The sequence below is a fragment of the Lepidochelys olivacea genome (genome assembly GCF_965140295.1).
Source record: "Lepidochelys olivacea isolate rLepOli2 genome assembly, chromosome: 17".
In the NCBI taxonomy this organism is placed as follows: domain Eukaryota; kingdom Metazoa; phylum Chordata; order Testudines; family Cheloniidae; genus Lepidochelys; species Lepidochelys olivacea.
In genome coordinates this window covers 7,178,626-7,196,813 of record NC_140427.1, presented here as the reverse complement: position 1 = coordinate 7,196,813, position 18,188 = coordinate 7,178,626, and the positions used below count along the sequence as shown (strand labels likewise).

Sequence of the window (18,188 nt, the reverse complement as noted above, 5' to 3'; positions counted from 1 at the left end):
ACAAGAACCATAATGGAAGAGGAACATTCACAATGTGAATGAGAGAACATGCTAGTGAATCCACTAATGTGAGGCTTGACAAAGCCCTGGCTGGGATGATTTAGTTGGGGATTGGTCCTGCTTTGAGCAGGGGGTTGGACTAGATGACCTCCTGAGGTCCCTTCCAACCCTGATATTCTATGATTCTATAATCCTTGTTCCTCACCCACAGCTCACACAAATACACTGTGTCCTGGTTCACTAATCATATGAGAGAGAAAAAAAGGAACAATTTAACACAAATCTATGACAAATCTTTAGACAGTTTTATTTCAATGGGTTACTTTTTTTCCCCTCAACTGAGTTTCATTATAGGTCACATCTGTCACACGATTGAGTTTACGGACCTATTTTACAGTCAGATTCAATGCAACTTTTTCAGATGTCCAAACAGTGATGTGGAATGGGAAACACCATCACACTATGAAAAAAATACAGAATAGGCCCGACTCTGCAGTCCTTATTCCTAGTGAGATCTTTGCTGCAATGAGTTCTGTAAAGGGGTGTTAGTGTAAAAAAATCCAAGGTTCATTTACTTTAATGACTGTTTTGCATCAGTAAACACAGAGAGATTTGGCTACGCTTTTGAAATCTAGCTTTCTCTCTGTCACATTTTCCTTTAATCTTGTCTCTTGGGAGTTTATGTATTCATCAGGTTCCTGGAGCTTTTGCAGTCTGTAAACACAGCTTGATGAAGCAAGTGCATCCAATGCTCAGGTGGAATATTGTGCAGAGACAACCTGGAGTGCAGGACATTGGACATAACCTGGAATGGTATCTGGAATCTTCTAAAGTTTAAGTTGAACATTTCACAGCAGAAGGTTCAGTGTTTACTTTCTCCTTAGCTTCTCAGGAGCTCACAGCTGTACAAAGACTCTGGAAAGTGCAAAAGGGTGTCCACCTCTACTTATTGTCAGTGAAACCACACAACACTGAACTGTTTTCCCTGCTCAAAAGGGTTGGATTTGTAAAGATCTACGCAATTCATGGTAAAAATCACATTCTGTTACTTTATTTTTTGGCTGCATATAGAATGCAAGAGAATCCCTGCAAAAAAACAAAAAGGCATCATTAATAGAAACTCATCCTGAAAATTTTTATCTTTAAAGAAACAGGAATTGCAATCAGTTTGAGCAATTAAATTATTTTTACCAGTAGCAACAGAGACATTTAATGATTCGATCCCAGGCTGCAACGTTCTTCCAGGAGGGATGATTAGCATCCTGTGGCACAAACTTTGTGTCTCCGAAGATAGCCCATACCCTTCATTCCCTGCAGAAAAAAGATATGATGTGGGTATGTTCATGGATCTGTGTCGCCAACTTCGCACATTTTCACAACTCTGCTATTGATTTATGAATAAAACCGTCAAAACACCCTCCTGACAAACGCTGACTCACAGAAGTTGTCCCATTGACTTTGTCCCATAGGACAATATACATGATCAAGAGCAGTTTTGCAGGATCCAGCTGTTAAATTGAAATCGGAGGTAACAAATGACAGTAATGCATGCAGTTTTCCTTACTGGCCCATTTCAACCTGTCTGGATTTGCTTTTAGAGGTCTAGGGAGTTTCTGAGCCAGTGCTAATACCTTGCACTTCTGTAGCACTTTCATTACAAAGCCTCATAGCACCCTTTCAAGGGCCAGGGGAAATCCTTCCCTATTCTCAATGTAGAGCAATGCACAGTTGACCAGGTACTTAGCAGAGGAAGCTTCATAGTGTCCACTGCTGGCAGCTGGATACAGGGGTTGATGGACCAATGGTCTGATCTGGTACAGCAACTCCTATGTCTCTACTGATATTGACTTGTTCAGCTTTTCCAATAGACAGTACTACCAGCTGGGTGCAACTCGTGAACACAGAGAGTTTAACCAGAGGCTTCAATTGATTAGTTGCTAAGCCATCCAACAACCCTAATATGTTTGACCTGATACACTAGTGAAGCAGAGTAGAAATCTATGCCAGGTCATTAGTAGTAGTTTGGCTTCCATTGTCACAAAGGAAAATGGAAAGGGAGCTGCTTAAAACAATTCCACTTGTGCACAAATGAATTCAGAAGGCCCAGACTAACCCCAGTACCATCCCCCCCCACCTCTGACTCCAGATCGGCTCTATTATTTATAGAGCTCCACAGGTGCACCTGGCAGAGTTTAGACAAACACAGAATAAGGTCCCTGGTCTGCAGTCAACAGAATAGACCCATGGAACAGGAAGCCACCTATTCCCCTTTCTTAGCCTTGCCAAAAAGGGATTGATAATAGAGACACTGGCTATCTCTACTGGATTTTAGGCTTATTACTCTAGAACCTAGCTGCTGTCCTACATGCTGGAATTGTCTCTGTAAAATGCCTGCAAGCCTCCATCTTCTAATGCTGTCACCAAATCATCTCTCCAGTCTAAGGTACTTATATTACCACCATTGCTGTACTATCTGCGCACCTCAGTCTTTAATGTATTTATCCACTCAACACCCCGGTGAGATAGGGTGGTGCTATTATTCCCATACTATGGATTGGAAACTGAGACACAGAGCAGCTAAGGTAACTTGCCCAAGGTCACACAGGCAGTCTGAGGTGGAGCAGGGAATCAAACCTGGGTCTCCCAGGTTAGCATCCCAACCACTGGGCCACCATTCCTCTCAGTCACAAGATACTGGAGGCAAAAGCAATGATTTCACCTTCCCTTCTACTTTTTCTTGATTTGATACAGAAGAGAAAAAAGTTTTATAACTTCAAACACATTCATCTCATCAGCCTTTCGCGCTCATATTATGGTGTGTTCCTTCAGCTTGGGCCAGCAGCTATTGTCAGAGGTGTCATGTTTCCTAGAACACTCCCTTTCTCTCACTGATAAGGGTCTTATGATTCCCAATAAAAGCAGCAATTTTCCTTCCAGCTTTTACAAAGCTTTTTATGGCCTTAGTCGCTTAAGATAATTAGAACCCATAAATTCAGGGCAAAAAGACTTGTAGATAGAGAATGATGTGGGAGGGAGTGCTGATGGAATCAGATAAACTAATACAAGATGCTAGTTTATATTGCTGCACAAAACATTTACCACTTTGGCTCTTTGAATTTAATCTCATAGTTTTGTCTCTCCTTGAGAGTGCAGCTGAAATGCAATCATTTAATTATTTTTTTTGTCCCCATTTCTGACTGTAATATTGTTCAGGGTGTGGCCTGATGATTCGGGGGGTTGACAGAGATGAAAGGCTCTGCATCCCATTAAGTTAGGATTTGCCAGACTGAATCAGATCATGGTCCATTTAGTCCAGTATCCCATCTCCATAGTGCCCAGCACCTGATGCTTCAGAGGACAGTGCAAGAAACCTCCTACACCACGTAGTCAGAACTTGGCTTACGCCATGAAGCATGATGTTGAATATCACATCCAGAATTTATGTTATCATTAACTATTGTAGCGTTGGACGTTGACAACTCAAATCCAGCCAAAATAAGCAGCGACCAAAAGATGATGGTTGTTCAGTGGCCTGTGAAAAATGAATTTGATTGATCTAAGTGGACAGGTGTCCAAATAAACAAAACCACAGTAGGCACCCTTATTCCCAGACTCAGCACCCATGCCAAGAACTGAAAGGATATGAATAGCTGGCAGGACAGGAAAGGGAGCTAATCCTATCCTGGCCCATGCAGAGATCTCCAGTCTCTAGGGAAGTCAATCTGTTGCCTTAGGCATTGACTTTGCACACAGACAACATTAAGAGATATTGTTCAGATCATTCTCTTTGGCAAGCAAGCAAGACTGTAGCTGACTAGGATGCTGGGAAGGCAAATGCAAGTCTGTAACACTTTTCTTATAAGACAGTGTGTGGGAAGCTTGCTTCCACACTAATTTATTGCTGCTCTTCTCTGTTTGCTGCTACAGGTACGCTACATATTTAGATCCAGGACATTTCTTCAAACAATCCCAGTATCACACAACTCCATAATGTTCAATTTTCTTTTCAGTGAAGAGTTAGTGCTCAGTAGAGAGTTGAAGTCATTACTGTTGTAAGGTTTGGGAACTCTTCTCATGCATCTACCAATCAGCCTCCAGTCTCCCCTGACAAAAGAATATTTGGACTTTTTCCTGGAGAAATCTCTCATAATTCAAGATAATGACACTTCTGTCACTTTCTCTCTCTTCCTTTCTCTTGCGGTTGTCATTGTTTCTGGTATGTATTTCTTTGTGGTCCATCATCTGCGTTGCCAGCCTTTCTATTCCCTTTGTAATATAGTGCCACACATCTTGTAGAGATGCCAGATTTGCTGTGTTGTCTTGTCAGTATTTCCTGGAGTTCAATAAACATTTTAATTAAAGAAATGTCTTCAGAGCCAAGTAAATGGTAGCATCAGGCAGGATTACAGCCCCTCAATGGCTGATCATCAGCATGACATTACCTTTCAGTGCAATGGTTCAAACCACGTTTGTTGCCTGCTCACATGGAGCAGCAAAAAGAGCTTCCAAATATGCATTCTTGGATGAATTCTGCAATGTTTCTTACTTCAGCTGTAACGTCCACTTGCTTCTTTACCATTCAGACCCTATAAACTCAAACACTTCTCCATAAAAGACACCATCATGATAAATTCGTTGCAATCATCTCCGTTATCTGCTTAAGATAAGTTTGGGGGGGAGAGGTGTGCATTGTTCAGGGGTCTAGTAACAAACTAGAGTCGCTCCAAATGACAAAAGGGTTGGAAGTGAACAAAAGTTAATATTGTATCTCCATGGCTCCCATCTTTCTTGACTACTGTACCCCTTCAGGAGTCTGATTTGTCTTGCATACCCCCAAGTTTCACCTCACTTAAAAACTACTTGCTTACAAAATCAGACATAAAAATACACAAGTGTCACAGCATGCTATTACTGAAAAATTGCTTACGTTCTCATTTTTACCATATGATTATAAAATAAATCAATTTGAATATAAATATTTTACTTACATTTCAGCATATAAAAGCGGCAAAGAGTCCTGTAGCACCTTATAGACTAACAGACATATTGGAACATAAGCTTTCGTGGGTGAATAGCCACTTCGTCGGATGCATGTAGTGGAAATTTCCAGAGGCAGGTATAAATATGCAAGCAAGAATCAGGCTAGGGATAACAAGGTTAGTTCAATCAGGGAGGATGAGGCCCTCTTCTAGCAGCTGAGGTGTGAACACCAAGGGAGGGGAAACTGCTTTTGGAGTTGGCGAGCCATTCACAGTCTGTGTTTAATCCTGAGCTGATGGTGTCAAATTTGCAAATGAACTGAAGCTCAGCAGTTTCTCTTTGAAGTCTGTTCCTGAAGCTTCTTTGCTGCAGGATGGCTACCTTTAAATTTACTATTGTGCGTCCAGGGAGATTGAAGCGTTCTCCTACACGTTTTTGTATATTGCCATTCCTAATATCTGATTTGTGTCCATTTATCCTTTCACATAGGGACTGTCCAGTTTGGCCGATGTACATAGAGGGGCATTGCACCTTATGAGTCCTGTAGCACCTGGCACATGATGGCGTATATTACATTGGTGGACGTGCAGGTGAATGAACCAGTTATGCTGTGGCTGATCTGGTTAGGTCCTGTGATGGTGTCACTGGTGTAGATATGTGGGCAGAGCTGGCATCGAGGTTTCTTGCAGGGATTGGTTCCTGAGTTGGAGTTACTATGGTGCAGTGTGTAGTTGCTGGTGAGAATATATGCTTCAGGTTGGCGGGTTGTCTGTGGGCGAGATCTGGCCTGCCTCCCAAGGCCTGTGAAAGTGAGGGATCATTGTCCAGGATTGGTTGTAGATCACTGATGATGCGTTGGAGAGGTTTTAGCTGAGGACTGTATGTGATGGCCAGTGGAATTCTATTGGTTTCTTTCTTGGACTTGTCTTGCAGCAGGAGGCTTCTGGGTACACGTCTGGCTTTGTTGATCTGTTTCCTTATTTCCTTGTGCAAGTATCGTAGTTTTGAGAATGCTTGGTGAAGATCTTGTAGGTGTTGGTCTCTGTCTGAGGGGTTGGAGCAAATGCGGTTGTACCTCAGCACTTGGCTGAAGACAATGGATCATGTGGTGTGTCCGGGATGGAAGCTGGAGGCATGAAGGTAGGCACAGCGGTCGGTGGGTTTTCGGTAAAGGGTGGTGTTAATGTGATCATCACTTATTTGCACCTTGGTGTCTAGGAAGTGGACCTCCTGTGTAGACTGGTCCAGGCTGAGGTTGATGGTGGGGTGGAAGCTGTTGAATTGTGGTGGAATTCTTCCAGGGTTTCCTTCCCATGGGTCCAGATGATGAAGATGTCATCAATGCAGCATAGGTCGAGAAGGGGCATGAGCTGATGAGACTTCAGCATATAATGTATAGAGCAGTATAAACTAGTCATTGTCTGTATGAAATTTTAGTTTGTACTAACTTTGCTAGTGTAGCCTGTTGTAAAACTAAGCAAATATCTAGACGAGTGGATGTACACCCTGGAAGACCTCTGGGTACCCCCATGTACAGATGGATACTGAACTCCCTGGCCACTCCTGTAAGTGGTCAGCCTAGATCAAGGCACGGTGTGAGGAAGCGAAACTGTCATTTGCCCTGCGGTACCCATTCTATGACTAAACAGGGACTGGGTTGCTAGTCTCTTTATCATCAGCACTAAATTTGCAGGGTTCTTTTTAATAAAAGGAAAGGTTTTCAGGCTGGCTCATTAAACTGAAAAAAAAAAAAGAAAAAGAAAAAGAAAAGCCAACTGCTGCTCTCCCATCTATTGCACCACTAGGCATAACCCACTCAGCAAAGGGTGAGCAAATGTCCACCTAATAAGCTTCCCATTAGCACATTCACTTTATAGGCACCTCGGCTATGACTGTCCCAGACAGAGTGATTGTTTTACGTCACCTGATGCTTAGCTTCTTTTCAGAGTTAATGTGACGAAGACAACACTGCTACATCAGCACTAACTTAAGAGGTGACGTCTCCATATCACAGACCTTCACCCCAGTTAAAGTTTTGCAACATACCATACCTAATACTAAAACAGTGGGTTTATTCCAGTGAAATTCTAAGCAGCTGATGACAGGGACCTTATCCTCGACCTCAGATTTGCTGACTGTTCCTATGACTTCCCAGCCTTCTTCAGTTTTAGCCTTAGAAAGAAAACGGGACAAAAAAGAAAAATATGATTCCAGGTTCTTTAAATTCACAAAAACAATACATACACACACAAGCTTTTAGATTTTCAGCACAACCATGTAGCTAATCTACTTTGCTTCTTTTTGTTTGTTCATTTTTTAATACATCTAGGTCTTGTTTACACAAATTATACCAATATAGCTATTCCGGCAAAACTCTGCTACTGTAAAGATAGCTTGTCACAGTTTCAGGGTAACTGCACCTGTAACTCCACCCCCATGGGCCACTCCAGGAGTTCCCAGTCAGGTCTCCAGCCATCCCCTGTCTCTGGGAAGGGACCCTTCTCCCACTCCCTTCTGACCAGGGATTTTTAAGGCTGCACAGCTCCCTGCTGTGATATCCCCAGCAGGCCAGCCTGTTGCTCTTTCCGAGGGCTATGAACAGTGTATTCCCAGCTGTCACAAGTTACCACACAGCTCTTTCCAAGCACACACACATTTTCTAAAAGTAGAAAGAATTACAGAGAAAGCATACAGAAAACAGTAAACAAATTTAAACACACACTAAACATACCAGGAGTTACCCGTCAGTCTTAGGAGGCCCTAGTAGGCCAAAGTCTTTCCAACCCTTCCGCAAGGGTCGGGGTCCCTCTTGTCCGTTTGCTGGATCAGAAAGAAGGCCCTGAGTCAGTTCAAACCCAGCCTTTTAATACCAAAATCCCTTTCTCTGTCTGTTGGTTTCTGGGAAAACCAGTACATGCAAACCTCCCAAGGGGGTGGTACCTCTCTGGAGGTGTTTGCAACCTAAGTGATTCACTTTAATAGAACTCCACTGTTTCTGGTTCCTGGAGGAGCTGCGGTAACCTTCCCCTCTGGAGTAGAACACATTCATATATAAATTTAACACAATGCCCCCAAACATACTGCAAGGGGTTGCAAATATCTGTCACATAGCTTATACCAGCAAAAAAGTGCTTTTGCTGGCATAATTTATTCCAGTCTGGTGAGCAAAATAAACTATGTTGGCAAAAGGATTTTTTTGCTGCAGTAGCTGCATCTCTGCTAAGATTTCTGCCAGCATTGCTAAGTCCTTAAAAAAAATATCACATCTGTAACCAATACAGCTATGCCTGCAAAACTAAGTGTAGGCCTAGCTTAAGAAGCCCAAACCAAAATTTTCAAACTTGGGTGCCTAAAATTATGCCCTTAAACATGGAACCTGATTTTCAAACACTCTGAGCACTTTCAGCTCCCAGTGCCCTTATCTAACTAGTGGGCCAATTCTGCTTCCCTTACTCTTGTTGAGTGGCAGTTTAGAAGACTATGAATCCCATTTTGTTTGATAAAATCTCAGTACAGGTGCCTTAATTTGGCCAGGGTCCCTTTAACTAGAAAATCCACTTTAACAAGAGTCAAGTTGCTGTTTCTTGCCAGCTTCATTTCCTGTGAAATCTGCACTTTTTACATTACACTACATTAAATTTACACTCCTGTGATGCCACAGGTTAGACTGACCAATCTGGGTCCAATTAAATGGACTTCAGCAATGGCCCAAAATGTTAATAAATTGAACTTTATAGCAACACTGCGATTCTTCCAGGTGTTTCAATTAAATATCAATATCTTTTATGTGCTTTTTATCTCACCATCATCCAGAGCTCTGGCGGGAGGGGATGAGGGCTCTGGCTGGGGGTGCAGGCTCTGGGGTGGGGGCGGGGTTTGGGGTGCTGGAGGGAGCTCCAGACTGGGGCCGAGGGGTTCAGAGTGTGGGAGGGGGCTCAGGGCTGGGGCAGAGGGTTGGGGTGTGGGCTCTAGGAGGCAGTTAAGAGTGCGGGAGGGGGTTCCGAGTTGGGAAAGGGAGTTAGGGTGCAGGAGGGGGTGTGGGCTCCGGGAGGGAGTTTAGGTGCAGGAGGGGTCTCAGGGCTGGGGCAGGGTGTTGGGGTGCAACAGGATATTTGAGGTGCAGGCCAATGGGAGCTGCGGAGCTGGCGCTCGGGGCAAGGGGAGCGTGTGGAGCCCCCGCAGCCACACCTGCACCTAGAAGCCGGACATGCCGGCTGCTTCCGGGAGCCACGCGGAGCAGGGGCAGGCTGGGAGTGTGCTGGGGTGTGAGTGGCCGGCGTTCGAGGAGGACCTGACTTTTAGCAACCCGGTCAGCAGTACTGACTGGAGCCACCAGGGTCCCTTTTTGACCGGGAGTTCCGGTTGAAAACTGGAAGCCTGGCAACCCTAATGCAAGGATATTTTTTGTTTAAAGAGCCTTTTCAAAGCCCTCTTCCCTCTCTGTAGAGTCATTCATCAGAGGCTTCATTATGGAGCTCAAATCTCCAGATTTGTTTTGTAGCTGCCCCTCCAGCGAGGTGAACACATCCACAGCATTTCAACCCACCCACAGTTTCTCTTTTCCTCTACATTTTAACTGCTGCACAATGCTGCCCTCGTGTGACCAGCCTCTGAGCAGCAGCCTGTAGCGGGTGGTACATAAGACAGAGAAATATTGCACAAACTCAACAGAGGCCTCACAGGGTATGTCTACACTGCAGCTGAGAGCGAGCCTCCCAGCCCAGGGAAGACAGCTAGGCGCTAGCTCCACTCAAGCTAGCGCACTAAAAATAGCAGTGTGGATGTTGCAGCATGGGTGGTAGCACGCACTAGCCGCACAAGTATAAGCTCGTCTGACCCAGTGGATCCACTCTCTGGTAGCTAGCCCATACCACTGCCCGTGCCGCAATGTCCACACAGCTGTTTTTACTGTTCTCCCTTGAGCCCTCCCCAGTGCATCTGTCCACCTGGGCTGGGAGCCTTCCTTCCAGCTGCAGTGCGGACATACTCCGAAAGGCTATCGTAGAGCTGCCTACTTGCTCTGGGCTCAGTGACGTTGCTGCAGCAGTTTCTTTCTCTCAGGCTCCTTAATAACTTCACAAAGATTTTGTGTATCAGCTAACACCCCTTCTTGGGATCTGGTTTATTAATACCAAGTTCTAAAGGAAACAAACCCCCTCCTGAAACTTCTCCTTCAGCAAGCTTGGTCCCTACACTCTAGCCTCTCTAGCTGGTACTGGCTCTGCACTTTCCGAGCCCAGTGCCTGGGAGCTCAGAAGAGTTGTGTAGACCTGCTCACACAATCCTCCTGCTCCCTTTTTAACTTTCCCCTCAGAAAGCCTGATTTAGCTGCATGACCTGCCTGTCATGTGATATTATCATTCTCTCCACCTGTTAAGTGTCACGGGTGGGGCTGGGACCCATCTCCCCTTAAAGGATCAGTCACACTGAGACAGGTGTAGGGTACAAATTTCAAAAGCATCTAAGTGACTCATGAGCCTAAATCTCATTTTTCAAAGTAACTTAAGTCACCAAAAATGGGATTCAGTCGATTTTGAAAACTGTACCCATAAATTACATCAATATTAGATCTGCTCTCTTTGCACATTTAGGGGGATTTTCAGAAGCATGTAAGTGCCACTGACTTTCAATAGGAGTTGTGCTTTTGAAAATTCCCTTAGCCCTTTAAGGGACATTCATTCAAAAGGATTACAAAGTGCTTAGTTCAAAAGCATCAACCCTGACACCATGGAAGCAGGTGCCTTTATTCATTTCAGTTTATAAAAATGTTCCTATATGAAGCATTAAGATCTACACCCATTGATACACGGAGAGAGGTACTCACCTGGCCCTGCAATGCATTTATTGCAACTTATTTACTGATTTTAGCCCCCTTAGAAAGCAGACACTGCACAGTCTCCTTTGGCTTGAACCATTGTCTGCAACCCGTGGGGAGTTCTTCCACAGACGCCTTGGACCGAGGCCGTTACTGCTAGTCTAAAAACAGTTTGGGATTTTTATCTAGTTAGATTGTAAACTCACTTGGGCAGGAACCATCTTCATGTTACATATTTGTACAGCGCCTAGCACAATGGGGCCTTAATCCATGATTGGGGTCATAAGCACCAACACAATACAAATAAATAATAAAGTGGCTGAACCAGGTTCTCACCACTGAGGAGAATCAGAATAAGTGGCAGTCCTGTTATTGTTCAGCTAATACATGGTATGGTGGCCTAAAATAAGCAGCTGATAGATATTTATTTATTTTAAATTCCCTTAGCTGTTTATGGGCTATTCATGCTAAAAGGCTACAAGATCCTTAGTTCAAAAGCATCAACCCAGGCAAGTGCCTTTATTTACTTGATAGATAAAGATACAGCTTATCGCTATAGATAGTAAGTGAAGCTGGGTGTCATTTGTACCTTTGAAAACCTCCATCTCTGTCATCGGGGATATGTGTGTAACAGCTTTTAACTATGCACCTAATGCTGTAAAATGGTGATCTCCCCTACTGACAGGCCACGCAATCTAGCTGGTGAGACAGTCTGAAAGTTCTTGGTAAAAGGGCAAAGAAAATAAAAACGGAAAGCTGGGCTCTTCTACCTTCAGAAATCTCTGGAGATTATCTGTGCTGTATACTTCCAAAACCTCCATGGCTCCAGCGCTTGCTTTGCTCACTGTAGGAGTAAGGGGGCAGCTGTCAGTAGAGAAGCCAAGAAAAGTTCCAAGTTAAAACAAAGCAAAACAAAAACCCTGAAAAACTGTTTTTGCTAGGTCATCCTACTGCCTTCATGACTCACTTTAAATCGGTTTACAAATGATTCTAATCACTGTATAGATGCACTTTCTTATAGGGAATGGGAGGTTTTGACAGGAACACAGGGACGAGGCTGGAGGAGTACTTTTGAGCACAATGAACACCAAGACTAACTAAAAATGGTAATAAAACAAAACTTCTCATCAAACCAAGTTTAAATACCTCTGGCTATCTTTATATGTACCTACTGCACTGGTGACTCCTCCCCGTTGTTAAAAATCTATGTGAATCCTAGCCTTGCATACATGAGACCCTCCTGCCACACACCTGAATCAGCAGGGCTAATCCCCTATTTGCCTCCCTCAGCAGAAGCTGTTCAGAAGAGAGAGGGCAGGGAGAAGTGAGCATCCCTCCCATTATCACTGGCCTCACAAGGCTTCTACACTGTCCTCCTTAAAATCTCTCCTTAAAACTACCTCTGCTGTGATGCCTACAATGCAATAGTTAGGCTGCTGGTCTGCTGGGACCATTGCTCATCACCCCTCTCATAATCTTCTCGCTATTCCCTTGTGCTCCCCATGTCTGTCCATTTCCACCTGTTGTTTCTCATTTTATACTTAGATTGTACTTTCTTTAGGGCAGGGATTATCTTTATGGTATCTGCATGTCCAGTGCCTAGCACAGTGGCACCCTACTCCCTGACTGAGGCCTCTGGGTGCAACCTTAATAGTTCTACTACAAAATAATCATATTCCCTCTACATTAAAATATACCTCCAAAAAACACACACAGTGGTGGACTTGCTCAGCAAGTGATATTGATCAGAAAAGCACAGCTCAGAGGTGCAAGAACACATTATCCCTAGAGTGAGAACAGCAGGGACCAGGCCAAATCTTGCAATCGTGCAAGCAGCAGTCTTGCACTTTTGAATCTAGAGGCAGAGGGACTAGAATAAACGTACTGTGGAAGGAAAGAAAGAAAAAAACCTAGGGTAGTAAAGAATTCAGGGCTCTTCTGACTAGCAGCACCTGTGCTTTTTTAAACAGATTATACACTGCCCTTAGGAGCTACGGACACCTGGCATTCTGCATGTGTGTGTGTGTTTGTGCACAGCACAGAACTGTGAGCATGCTTACAAATCTCTTTGCATCCCAAGAGATCCCATCTCTCTAGCTATCTTGAGGTTCTATACTGCTGCCCATCACCACAGTAGCTGAATGCCTTCCCTCTAAAATCAGTAGCAATAGTCTTCTCCCTAGCAGACTTCAAGGGGGCTCCAGCTCTGTTTCAGGACAAAACTCTACTTGGGGGTACAGGTTTTCAATTTTTTCGGTAGCATCTTGGGGTAGAAAGCATGTCAGTTCTGTGAGGGTCATTTTTATGATGTAAAGGCCTTCTCAAAGAGGAAAGCTTTGCAAGATTTTCTAAAGATGGTCAAACTCTGGATTCACCCGATGTCCTCTGGGAGTTTGTTCCATAGCCAGATCCCCTCGACCGAGAATGCTTCGTCCCCACCTCTCACACACTTTTTCCTGGGCTTTGTGATCTGCATTGACCCAAAGGAGCGCAGCTGTCATGGTAGTGAACAAATCAAAATTGATGTAGCTGGGGCATGATTAATTGCCTTGAAACCCTCAGTAGCTCAAACATATACACACACCCTATAAAAGGATATGGCCATCCACTTCTGGGGTGTAACATGGCAGCTCAACAATTTAAGACCGAAAGTGAAGAAGGCAACATCCAGCTGAAACTACAAGGTAGGCAGGAGGCAACAACCTGAGCTGGAATGCATCCAGAGTGGTGGGACTGACTCTTCTATCCTTACAAAAAGGATGATAAAATCTTTAATGCCTATAAAAGGACCTTGGTTTTACCTCTTATTTGAAAGACCGGTGAACTGTTTAGGCAGAGACAACAAAGCAATATTTACTGGAAAAAGGAAATTACTCTTGGCAGCTTGTATAGAATAAGCTCAGAGAAAGGCTCCAGTTCCCTTTATGTGGAGTTAATAGTACAGCACTGGGGGACAGGACAGTTAAGAACATGTGAGCAAATCCTCATTATATCCTGGAGTCCTTCCACATGCAGGATCAAACCCATAGGGTTTGAAAACTTGGACTACAGAAAAAAAATCCCTTAATCTCTCCACAGCTGGAAGGGAATGGCTTTTCGGTCACTGAAATGAATGAGTGCAGAGGGGGCAGTTAGAACGCCAAAGGTTAAGATATGTTTTTAATCCCTTTGCAACTCAGAAACTCCTACAGCAATAAGGGGAAAAAGCAACAATCGGGAATTGCCCAGTGTGCTGGTGGCTACACAACACGCTGTCCAATAGGAAGCAGGGGATTTTCTGATTTTGACTCATCGTCCTGCTGCAGAAGCAGTGAGAGGGCAGTCCAATGGGGAAAGGTGCACCCCCCACCCCTTCCAGCTGAAAAATGGAAACTGCATTAACTGGCTCCTGAGGCAGTTGACTTCAGCAGCCTCAGGTATAGGAGGAGGACTTCAGCAATAAAAGGGGGGAATGCATTTGAAAATGGAGAGATCCAAGAGGAGTTAGCAAACAAAACTTTCCCCACCTTCCATCCCTGAAGGAGCACAGGTTGCTGAAATGAAATCAGCATCTGTCCCAAAGCAGCAGGCAAAGCCGATATCCTAATGCTGCCATTATTTACACAGCACTATCAATTCACAAGGCACTAGACAAAGCAAATAAGAGATCTAGGTCCCTGCCCCAAAGACTTTACAATCTAACAGAAACTAAAACAAAACATGGGACTGCACTGGTGAGAGGAGTATCGTAGGAAGGCCCTGTGGAAAGGAGGGGAATTTAAGAAGGGATTTGAAGGAAAGGGAGGGCACTTGGTAAACAAGAGGTGGGAGCTTTTCCAATTATTGGAGGACTCATAAGTGAAAATCAAAGATTGTAGATGGGGTGAAATAACAATAGTACCACACTCAACCTGTTTTTCATCAGTAGCTCTCAAAGTGCTTTACAAAGGTCAGCATTATTATCCCATTTTACAGGCAAGGAAACTGTACAGGCACAGAGGCGTGAACTGACTTGCCTAAGGTCAATCAACTGGCCCAGGGTAGAACTGAGAATAGAAGCCAGGCCTCTCCAGGCCAGTGCTCTATCCACTAAGCCATGCTGCCTCCCATATGCAGAGCTTCAGCAGCCAGCGTAGTTTCTATATCTGCTTGGAACACGCTTTGGGGGTCATTTAGGGTAAAAGGAGCTATACAAATATGCAAGATAGTAACATCCTTTGGAAGCCAGCAGTAATGTGAACAGGAAACCCCACCACAGAAGCAAAGCATAAAATTTACCTGTCCTTTTGGCTGGTCACCACTCTGTCAACTCCTAAGAAGTGTGCGGAACGCAGCACTGCACCCAGATTCATAGGATCCTGTATCTGCTCCAGCACCAGCCAAATCAGCTGTGTGCCCAGTCCAGTGGCAACCCCAACATGGGAAGCTTCAGCTTCTTCCAAGCTCCTAAAATGGAGAGGAGTAGCCTCTAAGCAAACTCCCTGGTGGACTTGACCTTTGCAAAGGGCATCCAGCACCTGCCTTCTAACATGGTGCACGGGGACCCCGCAGGCCTTAGCTCGTTGGGCAAACTCTTCCATCACAGGCCGTGCGCAGCTGCTGCCCGACTTGAGGAATAACTTGAAAAAGTCCCTCTTTGACTGCGACAAAGCCAGGGAGCAGGGCGCAATGCCAAACAGGATCTCCGAACCTCTGGTCCTTTCAATGGATGTAGGCTTTGGCACTTGTCTTTTCCACTCTTTTGAAAAGTCATCCTCTCTCAGGTTCCTAAATTCCTCACGGGAAGATGCAGCCTGCTCAGTGCTTCTCATGTTAGACTTCCACTGCCACCGCAAATTCTTCTGACGGGCGAGACCTTTATAGCTTTTGTGAGGAGGATGTGATTTAGGCATCACTTGTGCAGCATCCCCAAGTCCCGACATTGAAAGATGGTGGCTGCCGTGGTGGTGTGAATTTCCTTCATTCCCAAACCCTGGGGGTGATGCAGATTGCGAGGGCTCCTTCTCCTGAGTTGAAAAATGTTTCACTGCCTGAAAATGACTGTTGCAACTAAAAGTAAATGAAACTCTTGCAGCTTTCCAGATGCTGAACTTGAAGATCGGCACCATCTCCACCACAAAGGCCATTCTACCACTCAGTCTCCTCCCTCAGAACGGCTACCCCTTGAAAAAGGAGATAAAGGGCCAGTTATGCAATATGGGTTAATATACCACTGATATTTACAATTTTAAAACATGCTTATGATCAGAAAAAAGGACTATTTACAAATGGAAACTTTACACTTAACTTTAACATCTACTCCCTGCCTGTGTTCCAAGTCATAGCTGCTTTTTGCTGACTAAAATAAGTTTTTAATATTAGCCTAATATGCTCATGGGAGAATGAGCTGGATTCCATTCTCGCTCATGCATCACTAATAGAATTAGCTAAATTCAAACTGCAGAATCTTTCACTGATGATCACATGTAAGCCACAGAAAGTGTCCAGCTTGACTCTCAAAATCTAGTTAAAATACTCTGGGCCAGATTCTGAGCTGGTGGAAACTGGTATAGCATCATTCAAATAGAAGATGCTATGCCCGTTTAAATCAGTTAATGATCTGGTCCTCTATTTCATCACTCCAGCCCTCCTCAAGCTCTGGCCAATAACAATAACTTACAGTCATGGTTAAGAATGTTCCCTGCATGATTTTCTTTTAAATACACATCTATTTAATCTAAGCATTTCTGATTGTATCAACAGACTTAAGAAGCCATAGGTTGTGCCATGTCATGTGACAGAGTATTTCATAGATTTGCAATAAAGTTGTCATACTGAGTATTACCTGTCTACATGATATATTACTGATGAACTCCATGAAGGAAATAAATATACATATTTTTTGTGTAAGTATATATATATTTACAGTAATAAACTCAACTGGCAGGACTTGTTCACACTGAATATAGTCTATTTAAGGTTCTTATATGGCCCCCATTGTCATACTGAGTACCTTACAAACTGTAACGTATTTATTGTCACAATACCACCCTGAGGAAGGAAAGTCCTTCTTTCTATTCTGGGCTCTCCCGTTGGCCTACTGGATGACCTTGGCCTAGTCACTTCCCCCTTCCATGCCTCAGTTTCCCCATCTGTAAAATGGGGGCTAATGATAATGACTTCCTTTGTAAAGTGTTTTGAGATCTGATGAAAAGCACTAGATAAGAACTAGCTATTATTATTATTATCCCAGTTTTCCAGATGGGGAAGTGAGGCACAGAGCAGCTAAGTGATGGACTCAGTGTCAAACAGGAAGTTTGTAATAGAGCAGGAACATGAAGCAAGGTTTCCCACGTTCTAGGCTTGTGTCCTAACCACTGGACCCTCCCCATTCCCCTCTCGGGCATAGCTTTATTAGCCTAATATATTGCTACAGACATAAAAACAATAAGCAGCTGCACCAAGTCTGCATCGCTCCTTGCGGCTAAATTTCAGTCATCTTCAAGTGCTTGCTGCTGTTGCAAACCCGAGCACCAAGGCACTCGTCTGCTATCCAGTAGCATTACAGCAGTGGCCCTCAAACTTTTGTACCGGTGACCCCTTTCACACAGCAAGCCACTGAGTGCGAACCCCCCCCCCTTATAAATTAAAAACACTTTTTTGCATATTTAACACCATTATAAATGCTAGATGCAAAGCGGGGCCGGGGTGGAGGCGGACAGCTCGCGACCCCCGTATAATAACCTCACCACCCCCCGAGGGGTCCCGACCTCCAGTTTGAGAGCCCCTGGATTACAGGAAGATGGAAACAAACGGCCTCCAGGGGGGAAAGAACTGCGGGTTTTAGGGCTGACAGGGCCGGGACTCCAGGGCTCTCCGTCCAATTCCCAGCTCGGCCACGGACTTCTTCTGCGGCTCCGGGCAGCTCCTGTGCTCTCTGCCTCGGCTGCGCTGGGCCACGGCACGGGCGGACAGGCAGGAGATGCCCAAGCAGCACGGGGGCCCTGGAAGCAGGGTAGCAACAGGGCTCGTTACGGGGAAAACGAGAACGGGGCCCAGCTCCGGGCTGCGGCGTGGGGCTGTTGTCGACCCGCTGCGAAGCCGGAGGCGGGTGGGAAACCCCGCGGGCCCAGCGCGGAGGAGACAACGCCGCGCTGCAGGCGCCTTACCCGCGGGGCTCGGGCCGGGCCTGCGGCCCTGGGCGGGAAACCCGGGAGGCAGCGCAGCGGGCTGGGGGGGAGGGGACACCCCCCTCAGGGAAGCGGCTCCAGTCTCCCCGGGCTGGGGGAGGAGTCACCCAGACCCCGCCAGCGGTGACCCCTCGCCGGGAGGGCTGAGAACTCAGCAACCTCTTCCCTGCCGCCGCCACCGGGCGCCCCCACCCACTCCCCTACCTCACACTCCACTTCCGGGTCCGCGCGCCAGGCCCCGCCCC

General features: G+C 45.2%; 1 protein-coding gene across 4 annotated transcripts; it reads right to left on the bottom strand.

Moving 5' to 3' along the window:
• Positions 1-284: 284 nt before the first annotated feature.
• MRM1 (mitochondrial rRNA methyltransferase 1) lies at positions 285-18,188 on the bottom strand. 4 transcript variants are annotated; one of them, XM_084650723.1, is made up of 6 exons: positions 18,148-18,188; positions 15,053-15,936; positions 11,566-11,659; positions 7,032-7,152; positions 1,192-1,311; positions 285-1,086 (listed from the first exon to the last, which is right to left on the bottom strand). In XM_084650723.1, exons 2-6 carry the CDS (start codon positions 15,898-15,900, stop codon positions 1,046-1,048), a joined length of 1,224 nt encoding a protein of 407 aa, XP_084506849.1. In that variant the 5' UTR covers positions 15,901-15,936; positions 18,148-18,188; the 3' UTR covers positions 285-1,045. The 4 variants fall into 4 exon arrangements, with proteins under 4 accessions (XP_084506849.1, XP_084506848.1, XP_084506851.1 ...); XM_084650722.1 differs by lacking the exon at positions 18,148-18,188 and adding an exon at positions 17,923-18,138; XM_084650725.1 differs by lacking the exon at positions 18,148-18,188 and adding an exon at positions 17,524-17,900.

What these genes read in the sequence shown, in the direction of transcription:
- MRM1 (XM_084650723.1), bottom strand. Translation starts at nt 15,900, where the DNA reads ATGGCCTTTGTGGTGGAGATGGTGCCGATCTTCAAGTTCAGCATCTGG. An exon ending in GTGACCAGCCAAAAGGACAG is followed by an intron (nt 11,660 to 15,052) that starts GTAAATTTTATG and finishes CTCTACTGACAG; the next exon opens with CTGCCCCCTTACTCCTACAG. An exon ending in ACCCACTGTTTTAGTATTAG is followed by an intron (nt 1,312 to 7,031) that starts GTATGGTATGTT and finishes TTTTTTCTGCAG; the next exon opens with GGAATGAAGGGTATGGGCTA.